The 10,262-nt window shown below is 44.6% G+C and overlaps 1 protein-coding gene across 1 annotated transcript; it reads right to left on the reverse strand.

Annotated features, from left to right (window-relative positions):
* Positions 1-1,465: 1,465 nt before the first annotated feature.
* Positions 1,466-7,666, reverse strand: ODC1 (ornithine decarboxylase 1). The gene is made up of 12 exons (XM_069235929.1): positions 7,363-7,666; positions 6,308-6,455; positions 6,083-6,224; positions 5,537-5,710; positions 5,108-5,280; positions 4,731-4,865; positions 4,546-4,627; positions 3,957-4,040; positions 3,533-3,695; positions 3,124-3,236; positions 2,646-2,860; positions 1,466-1,908 (listed from the first exon to the last, which is right to left on the reverse strand). Exons 3-12 carry the CDS (start codon positions 6,182-6,184, stop codon positions 1,770-1,772), a joined length of 1,380 nt encoding a protein of 459 aa, XP_069092030.1. The 5' UTR covers positions 6,185-6,224; positions 6,308-6,455; positions 7,363-7,666; the 3' UTR covers positions 1,466-1,769.
* Positions 7,667-10,262: the final 2,596 nt, after the last annotated feature.

Consider the following 10,262-nt stretch of genomic DNA (forward strand, 5'->3'; position numbering starts at 1 on the left):
TTGTGGCAGCATAGTTTTCCAGTTGGTCAGTAATTTTGCAACAGTTATGTTATAGCTTGATGTGACATGTCAAATTCTTATGAACATAAGCAGGTTTTTTTTCCACATAAACATACATAACTGAAATGCACCAACACAACCTTGAAATAAAAGGCAAAGCGGCAACGAATTTTTGAACATTTTTAGTAATTATCTAAAAATGTAAGCCTTCCCTTTACGGTAGCTTTACTGGACAGAGGCTCGAGGGACTATCAGCTGTTCCCAGGAAAGAGGCTGCACCAAAGCCTGGACTGCACGAGCTGCTCCTTGTGTCTGCAAAGAGGGCCAACTTGTGTCCTGCTCAAGTCATCCTTGAGTCTCAGACACAAGTAGAGACTACAAGAGACACCTGGACGGCTTCCTGTTACAGCTACAGGACCACAAGGATGAAGATGCCTGCCTCGATAGCCAAAAATGTCTGATCACCCTGGCAGACTGAGTCCTGACCCTCAAGAGTTGGAGTCTGTTGGACCAAGGAGAGTTGCTGGAGTGGGATTTGGTTACCCAGCAAGAAAGTTACTCTCCTGTTAAATGGAACTACTGGTTTTGCTATAACCAGAGTCCGGTGGCAACTAGTTTTTGGCTGGACATGGACCCCTATGACCAAAGGCACCCACAATGTTTGTGGCACAAGGTGTGGCCACAGAAAGATTAAGCCGCCCCTCCCCTGCATCAGCATCCTGGATCCCCTGCACCATGACAACTCCGTTAAATCCTATGGTGCCAACAGAGTCTGAACATACATTACAACTGGACCTCTTTGGTCCCAGTGACTGGCTCTGTGCTGGTCACCTGAAGTGGGCCAGAGTAGTTAACAGCTTTACATAAAACGTGTACAGAGTTTACTGCTAGTGTGGTCCCTTAAAGTAATTTATTGTGCCAGGTTGTTGGAGGGGGGGGGGGGGGGGGGGGAAGAGATGGGTCATTTCCGGAATTCACCAGTAGATTTGTCACTGGAATGTCCATTAGGGATGCTAAGGTTTTTCAAATGAAAAACTGGACAGAGTTTATTAAAACGTGGTGACAACCACATCAGATACACAGCTTTCCTCCAACTAAGCTAGGACTACAGATGCCAAATTGCTACATTGAGCTGCCTGGGGTCCAGATGTCTGATCTTGCCTTGACCATGCATAAGGTGGTCTGGCTTGTTGAGGGAAGCTTTTCTCGTGGGGTACAACACACAAACATTGAGAAAGGTCAAGAACCAGGGTTGTCTGGCCCATATCGGAGCCAGTGAAGGTGGTTTGCTAAAACTTTTCAGACATCGAGAACCTGCTTTTGGTAGTCAAAGCTAAGTGTGTGTGACCATGGAAATGCATGCTATGTAGTTTAAATCGTTTTGAGCATATAGTGTCAATGGTACGCTAATGCTAAACATTATCAGGGAGTTCGTTCTACAATAACGTATAAGCAAAACAGACAATGGTATTTTAAGAACTTTATTAAAAAAAATATTTAAAAAACAGTAAGACCAGCCCAGACTGTCAATACACAAGCTACAAATGCTTGACTGACAGCGACTGATTTATGTAGCATTTGAAAAAATGAAAATATACAAAATTAGTTTCCATAGGAACACAGATAAATGTGACCCCATCTCACAGTCATCCATTTTGTTGCATTGATGCTGGCCATATAATTAAGCAAGTTTGTATATCCTATTAAAAATCTAATGGTCCCAAAACTGCATACACAACTTGCTACTACAGAATCAGAATAAATACAGTTTACACATTAACACGAGCTGAAGGACAAGACGCAGCATGGTTTTCTATGCCACTTTCCCATGCGCACGATAGTGGCAGAGCACCGACATCCTGCTCAACTTCAGGGATTCCGCACTCCTTGATTTGTTCCATAATTTGCCTGCAGGTAAGAAGAATACAACAATATTAGCACAACGTGTAAGAAAAACGAAATGGTACAAACTACTCCGAGTCGTATTTTAGATACAATTTACCAAATTGTTGTACTTGCTACAGAGTCGTATGTAAACCCCAGCCACTAACCAAAACGCAGGTCAATGAATGGGAGCAAGAGGATTGTTAAGTTGGGTACAAAGTGACATGCCAAGGCATTTGTTCATGTGTACATGGAACTAATTAGGCTATCCTGCATCATGTCAGTTGGTGTGCGAGCTTGGATATACGAGGTTCAGGAATGCATCATAAGTTGTGTGGGTGTGTGTGGTGGTGGGGGAGAAGAGAGGAACACACCCCAACCTACTACAAGTGTCACTACAACCTACACAGTTAAGTTACCAGACACAAAGCAAATTGAACTTTGTGGCCTAATACTCCAATATTGACCTTTCTGCTGTTCCCTTTTATTTTACACTTGTGTTGAATGTTTGTCTTTCTGCTGCAGGCTATAGCAGTTGTTTAAGTTTCACATCCTTGTTCTAGGATGTAACTTTGAGGGCAGCTACTTAAGTTTTCTATTGTCTGACCCAATTAAAGAGCTACCATACTGGGCTAGTGTATAGTATTTCTTTATAAACGAGTGCCAAAAACAGTACTACTGAACGGGATTACTTAACTGGCATGCAACACCCCCCCCCCCCCCCCACACACACACCACACAGTGCTGTCAACAGTACTAACCAAGCTGGTCTTGACATCACGTAATACAAGGTTGGTCTCTGAAATCCATTAAATGTTGATGCAGCTGCTACTGTGTAGGCTCCCATATTTTCAAATATCATCCAATCACCAACTTGCAGCTCAGGCAAATCGAAGCGCTCCACTATGCGATCAAGGCCGTCGCAGGTTGGTCCCCAAATGCTGCTAGAAAAGTATCGCTCATCTGGTTTGGGCTTCTAAAAACAGAAGGAGAAAGTGATTAGAGTTCCTTTGACTTCTGTTAATTGGTGCTGTTAAATAAGGGTTACTACCCTCAGTTGCCAGAGTCACGTTCGGGGCCGTAAAATGCAAATCCCTAGCAGTCTTTACAGTAATGAAAGGCTTTAGACTTTCAATAGAGACATTGCATAGATTAAGGCTTAATATAGTTATCCAAAACCCCGGGAACACCCCCCTCCCCCCCCACCCCCCCAACACTACTGCCAAGGCAGATTCGTACCTTTTGCAGAACAGGTTTAACGTGAGCATGATCGTACAAGATGCAGTTAAATGACCCGTAGACACCATCGTTGACATAATACATAAGGGTCTTTTCCTCACCGACATCATCTTCTGGAAGAAAAGAAATTGCAAAACAGATTTAAGTGTTGGGACCTTAACGTGTGTGAAACGCTAAGCCAGAACACTAGGAACATAAGAAAAAGCAATGATTTAAAAGCAGAGGCGGTGCTGGCAGGCATAACGAAGTGATCGAAGAGGGTTCAATAAATAGGCTGTATACAGTTACATTATATAAAAATCCTTCGATTGGGCGGGGGCGCGCGAACACGTCATTTAAGCATTTTACTTCTACATCGTAACTGACAAACGAAACTATGCCACGTTAGTACTGACAAGTGTTAACATACCATCTGAATCAGACTGTTCCTTTACAACAACTTTTTTTGCGATGATATTAACTGCCAGAGTAAAGGCTGATGCTACATAGTAACGGCCCGGCTCAGCAATTATCTTCACGGCTGAATCCGCGGGGAAATACTTGTCCAATGCAGGATTGATAACTGCTGTGATCTGAGAAGAAATACATGTTATCACAAAAATGTACACGATTATGGCTAAAATAAGACTGTTTGCTCGTATTGGGAGCTATTAAAAAACTAAATATTATATATACACAGAAGCAGGGGAATGTCTGTTATCACTGTTTCTTTACAAAGGCGGGTGTTGCAGCGCCAGAGTAAGCCCACTCTCCCCTCCTAACCCCCCCCCCCCCCAAAAAATCCTGCTCGACAATCATTTGATCAACTCCCCCATCCAGCAACATTTGCTTACCTCCTCAAACTTTAACCTGACATCTTCAGAGCCCGGGAAGCCTCCACCAATATCGAGCAAGTGCATGTTAAAACCAAATTCAGCCTAAAATAAAAATGAGAACGATCTTATATAAGGACATTTTAGTGCTCTACCATCCATTAAAAGATTGGCTTTCTAATGTGAGAAACTACATCCGTTATACCACAAACACCTAGATATCCGGCAGACATCAGTAAGAGGCGGGCGCTTCCTCAACATAAGGTTTTTGCTCGCTTTTAAAACCAGAATGTACATTGTACAACAGCCTTGGCATGTTAGAAGTTGAAGCTCACTTCTCAGCGTTTTGGAGGGCCTATTTTGAATGACGTTCCCCTCAACCCCCCCCCCCCCGGTTAGTTTTACACGGGTGATGCAATTAGATTACAGCAACACTAGTTACTCTCAAAGAGCAAAAGAGGCATCGAAATAGACGCCACCTCAAGCCTCCTCCCTTTAGAAAAAGAAAAAAAAAAACACGTTCGACAACGTTCAACAAAATATGGTCAGGCACCGCTTATAAACAGACAGATTAAAGACCATAACAAGTTGATACAAATACAATGCTTACCCCCATGTCAAAGACACAACGGGCATCAGAAACCGCCTGAACATATGTGAGGGGATCTGTACACCCGCTACCCACGTGGAAGCTGTATAAATAAAATAATAAAACTCCAGTTACTACCAATCCGTCAGCAGAGGTATGAAACTTAGTTACTTCCAAGTAAAATTAAGGTTGAGCTACCCACTGACCTCACTCCGATTATATCAATATTCAGTTCTCTTGCACGCTCCAAAAGAAGCCTGCTGGTTTTGAGAGTTGCGCCGAACTTTACACTCAAGCGACAGACCGCCTTGGAGTCATCGGTTGCAATCCGTAAGACCAACCTAAAAATAAGTAAATCTGTTAGCTGTTTGGGGTCGCGTTGCACATTCGACACGAAATAATCAGGATACACCCCCAACACACTAATGTTGGTTGAGTCCCCGAATCTAACAAAAGCCCCTTCTGAGATATTCCCAGATTAAGGAATACTTAATACGTATGGTGCTCAAGTTTAGGAGCACCTTAATACAACAAAAATGTACTTCGACTTTCCGAAAGAACCTGTAATTAATCGTGAACGTACTTTGCATTTGGATGGTTTCGTGCCACTTTCAACAGCTCGACTTCACTATCAAATGTCATCATCTTGACCCCGCTGCTAGCAGCATATTTTATTTGAGATACTTGTTTGCAGGGGTTCGCATAAATTATCCTTTCCGGCGGCACGCCGATGCTCTGCACAATCTGTATTTCAGTCTGAAATAGACAAATAGAAACTCGTTACAGTGGTCGGCGTGCCATAAAGCAAAAATCAACTCAACTGTGCAAATTTTTCAAGAGCAGACCAAGCAAAAACATCCTTTTACTTGTGAATGGACTCCGTCAGGTGTTGTGCGCTCTTGCTACTGGCGCAGATCTAAACAATACATTTTCCCGATCGGGGAGGAAACAAGAGGGGATTAGGGTTTAGGGGAAGCTTTTGCTAGAACACGGTTCATTTTCACAAACCTACCTTGCTTGCACAGTCAAATCCAGCTCCCAAAGCAGCCAGAGTCTTGACGATTGCTTTGCTGTCATTGCATTTCACAGCATAGAAGGGAGTTACCCGAGGTAGAGCTTTAAACCATCTTAAGTGTTTCTTGATAATATCACCAAGATCGGCGACGTAAAAGGCATCTTTGTCGTCCTAGGAAGAAGACATTACAAACTTCAGTTAAAATGCTTAAATCTCCCAGCAACGATGAACAATCTCTTCTGTTACATACAGAAATCCCAGTAAGCTACAAGGGTGGGTGGCCACGAGGTGACCAACAAAGTCATACAGCTACATCGCCCACCCCACCCCCCTCGCTTCCCACGCTAAAGCTTCATTCATTCCAACAGATCCTGTCACGATACATTTGCCCTTATTTTAGCATGCTTTCGCCCGCTCCCCAGTAACAGCTGCCAACAAGCCAAATAAAAGGTATCACCTACCACTAATGTTATCACAACACTTGACACAATATACTTAAAAGTAACACATGTATCTAGTGTGTATCCACTGCAGTATACTTACAGAATAAGACACCTCATTTATCTTCTGCTCCAGGATATCTCTGGCAGAAAATCCTTCTTCAATAAAACTGAAGTCAAATTCATCATTGCTGAAGTTCTGCATGGCTCCCTCTGTTAGGTGTGTAGGCACTTTATGCAACAAACTGAAACAGAGTTCATAAAGAGCGTCAAGTGCGTAAATTACAAATTTGAAATACAAGTGTCGATAGTCACTTTAAATACTCACATGGACAAGTTAGAGATGGGGGTTTACACCAAAGAGGGCCTCAGCTTTGCTCCCAAGGAGGCTCGCCTGTGAAATAGAACCCCGGCAAGTACAAGGCAAGGCTCAGGCTCACCGAGGAGCCCTGGTAGGATGTTTTACTGCTGCTGTTCTGTAAAAACAGAAAACGTATTATCTATTTATCTTAAAAACGGGATACAAATAAATATTTAAAAAAACGTTATCCCCATAACACGTGACGTTCCAGTTTCACGAGGTCGGAGGCGACACTTCCATACGGGTAAAAGGCGTAGCTTCGAGTTAAGACACTTTCGGACAGTTGGGTGCTAGTTAAGAAGGCATTTAATAATAAAAAATAAAAAAATAAAAACTGAAAAGGCGTGCCGATTAAATTACTTATGTGTTGGAATCAAGCTATCCCTTTAAGGGCTCACGTAGGCAGAAGGGCTTAAAAGGTAGCAAACCGCAACCATCGCCTCCGTTTCGAGTCTCAGCTGACGTAGACTCCCGAGGAGCTCTGAAGTAATGCCGTACCTTGTCCACGCGGCAGGCGGCGAGGCCGCCGTTGCAATGGGGCTCAGAAACAGGTGGTGATGAACAGGGAACTACGTCACCAGATTCCAATGAGGTGCCCCGCCCACCGACTATGCCTCATACCCTTCCGCCAACCCGGCGGTAAGAAGGCGGTCCCCGTAGCTGTCCAGTTACAATGAGATGTCTGATGTAGGTAGGACCCACGTGTACGCCTGTCGAGAGCACTGCTTTGGCCTACTACACTATCCACCAAACTAGTTTGTGGCGCATTAGCAGTGTGTATCCCCGTCATCAATAACTACCGGAATGCCCGAGGAGAAGGCGCCGGCCCCACTGGGGGGGGAAGGAGGAGATTACAATGTAGCCCCTATTTCGGCAGACAGTAATGTCCCTGTTCTAGGAACGGCAACCCTATCGACTTTCCCCAACCTGCCCAGGTCCTGCTAAATATCCCGTTGAAACAAGTCCTCTCTACACTTGAAATCTGATCGCTGTTTTAATAAAGGAAAAACACCCAAACTTACCTTAAAAAGCATTTACGAAGATTGTACCCATGGAGGCACGACTGTTCCTAAAGAGAAAATCCAAGGCGATCCCGAGGCTCAGCAGAGGCACGGGCAGTAAAAGCCGTTGACGCGGACAAACGCTTAAACACAGTCCTCGTCCTTAGCTCGAAGCTGACAAGTTACGCCGGGCGTTCTCAGTCGGTCGTATTTATAGCGCAGCTGCCGTTGCCATGGAGACGTGCCAGATCAAACCAGCGCTGATCGGTTTAGTCCGGGCCCCCAGAGACCTCATTGAGCTCTGCGGCTGTTCTGCGTGTGAGTCCAGCCTCCTCCTTCTGCCAGAAAGAGACGTCACTTTGGTTCCGTTTTTTTCAGCTCTCGACGGATTGATAGGCTGGAACCGCAGCGGCCATTTCAGAGCCAGGCACAACTGACACATTCGTATCAACTAGTAGACAGAAGACTGCATAATATTGGCCTCCGTGCCTTGCCTTAAAATAAAAAAAAATGACATTTCGCTGGATTCCAAGCGAAAACGCTACACTGCGCAAGCGCATTTTTTATTACAGTTTTCTGTGGAAGTGCCACGACTTGAAGGGGGCCTAGTTCCCGGCATTGTGACGTCAGAGACGTGGCTGTAACCTGCATTTTAAATTAATAGAGCCACCGGATTTTTTTAAAGATGGTTTCAGAGAAGCAATCAGGCAGTTTCCGCACGTATGACCATTTTGTAAAACACATAGAATCCTTCCGTACCTTCACAATTTGAGGACTCATTATTTATTTAGACTACAAATATTCTGTCTGGGAAAGGGTCCGTCATTCAAAACCTAAGTAGCCGATTTCATCTTGTGTGTCATAGCTTTCTTTTGAGTGGTGAGACGTGTTTTATTTTTTTGAGGTGCGCGTGCCCCCTGAACTATGAACGCTAGCGAGAATGTGCTTCACTTTTTTGTCCGCACCCACACGTGCTTCCTGCCCTTTGTTTCCTCTGCCTGTCTGCGCACATGTGAAAGCGTGAAGTAGTCACGGTGGTCTTTAGCTCCAGACAGTGTGAGGTGGAGACCAAGAGACGTCTGCGCGCACTCCTTTAAAGTCTGCAGACGTGTCCTTTAGGCAGAGTGCTTCAAAAGTAAAATACCACCCCTTAAACACAAGGCAAACCGGGACCAGACACAAACATGAGCACCGAGAACCGTACTTGATTCACACACGTTCGCATGCACGTAACGGGGCTACGTATCAAAAGCCCACATTGTGCATTATTGCATCTTTCGGGGGTATGCACTGGGAGACGATGGCAGCCCATGCTAGCCTCCTGAGGCTGGGTTGCCTTGACACTGACACTTCGCGCTGTTTCTAGCACGAACACGCACATGTATATTCTTATAGTCCATCAGTCTTTTATTATATATATCATATATTTTAAGTACATTATAACTAGTTGTTTTTTTAATTTTCGAAGAAGAGGATTTACGTTATGTAGGCTTGTTCATAAGATGTCTTTTCGTGTATTCCTGAATCGGAGGTAATTGCATCACATGTTCCTTACTCGTAAGCTTTGCCTTTTCATTGTGGTTGCACATACAAGAGTGCTTACTCATCATTTGGTAAATAGGTCAGTGAGTCAGTTTTCCGCCCTAGACGCCACCTTCGCACTCTGTTGTGTGGTGATGAGGTTGAGCTAAAGGCATGGCCGTTACACAACTCTCAGTGCCGGTCCCGTGCTGAAGCTGCCTTGCCTTAGCCTGAATTGTCCGGGTGCGGTCGGTCCTGAGCGCGCTCCCTGGGGCACAGTGGCGGTGATTGCTAAGATCTGAGCTGAGAAGTTGAATGCACTGGCCCAGTGCGGCTAAGACAAGGAAGGCGCAGACCAGCCCAGAGCGAGGATGAACTGCGGTATGCACACCAATGCCTTAAATCGGCAGGTACTTCTTTAATTTGGGAGGGATAGTACCTACACGTCTCAGCACTGCTGCAATACATTTAATGGGAGAGTACCAGCGCTCCCCAAGAGCAAACAGGTACTCAGAAATGGAGTGTGCACTTCGACGTTTCCATTTAATGCACCGATGCACGTCATCACTTCCACAGATCCAGAGGCCATGTCGGGGCAGCTGTAAGAAGACTTATGCAAGCTTAGATCAACTCACTGCCACCGATACTAACTTGTACGGCGTTCCTGCATAAACACCCCACCACTTTCTTTGCAAAAGGTAGCAAGCCACAAAACTAGATTGAACAGACATCCAATCACAATTCTAACACAAAGCTCAACAAAACCACAAGCTAGACTGACTGGACTGCTAGAGTCGATTTTTTGTGTCGGTCTCACCCTGAATGCGTTTATATCTACAACTATTAGTTGCTGAAACAACCTACAAAGGGACTAAGGTGCCTTGACACGAGCCGGATTTAAAAAGTAGTGTTCTCGCATGCATGCCTATTATGGGTTTCCTTCTGTGGTTGTGATTCCAAAGGGCATTTTTTTCTAATTTGAAGCAAAACACATTTCCACGCTACACTTGAATCGGTAGATCTTTGACTGTGTTGTTATTAATGGAACTAATGAGAGTAACTGAATTCGACGTAAAACTCATCTATTCTCGTTTTATTTTGTAAAATTAAGAGTTCAATCAACCTCTGTTAACATATGCTCAGAGAAGTCAACGCGAGAGAATTTGAGGTGACAGCCTAAGGGTGCGCCTCATAGTGCAGCAACACACTTGGCAGTCTGCCTGCGGTACCTTGGTTGACTACTAAACCGGAATTAGGCGGTTCTCCATCAAGTACGCATTGAACAGAATTAAACGGCAGAGATCGGAAACAATTAAGCCAAAACCTATCTCACTTCCCCTGCAGTCACACGGGGGTATGACTGCACCATTTGTTATGGTTATTTTTTCCAATGATACAAT

Source organism: Pleurodeles waltl, chromosome 5, assembly GCF_031143425.1.
Source record: "Pleurodeles waltl isolate 20211129_DDA chromosome 5, aPleWal1.hap1.20221129, whole genome shotgun sequence".
NCBI lineage: Eukaryota > Metazoa > Chordata > Amphibia > Caudata > Salamandridae > Pleurodeles > Pleurodeles waltl.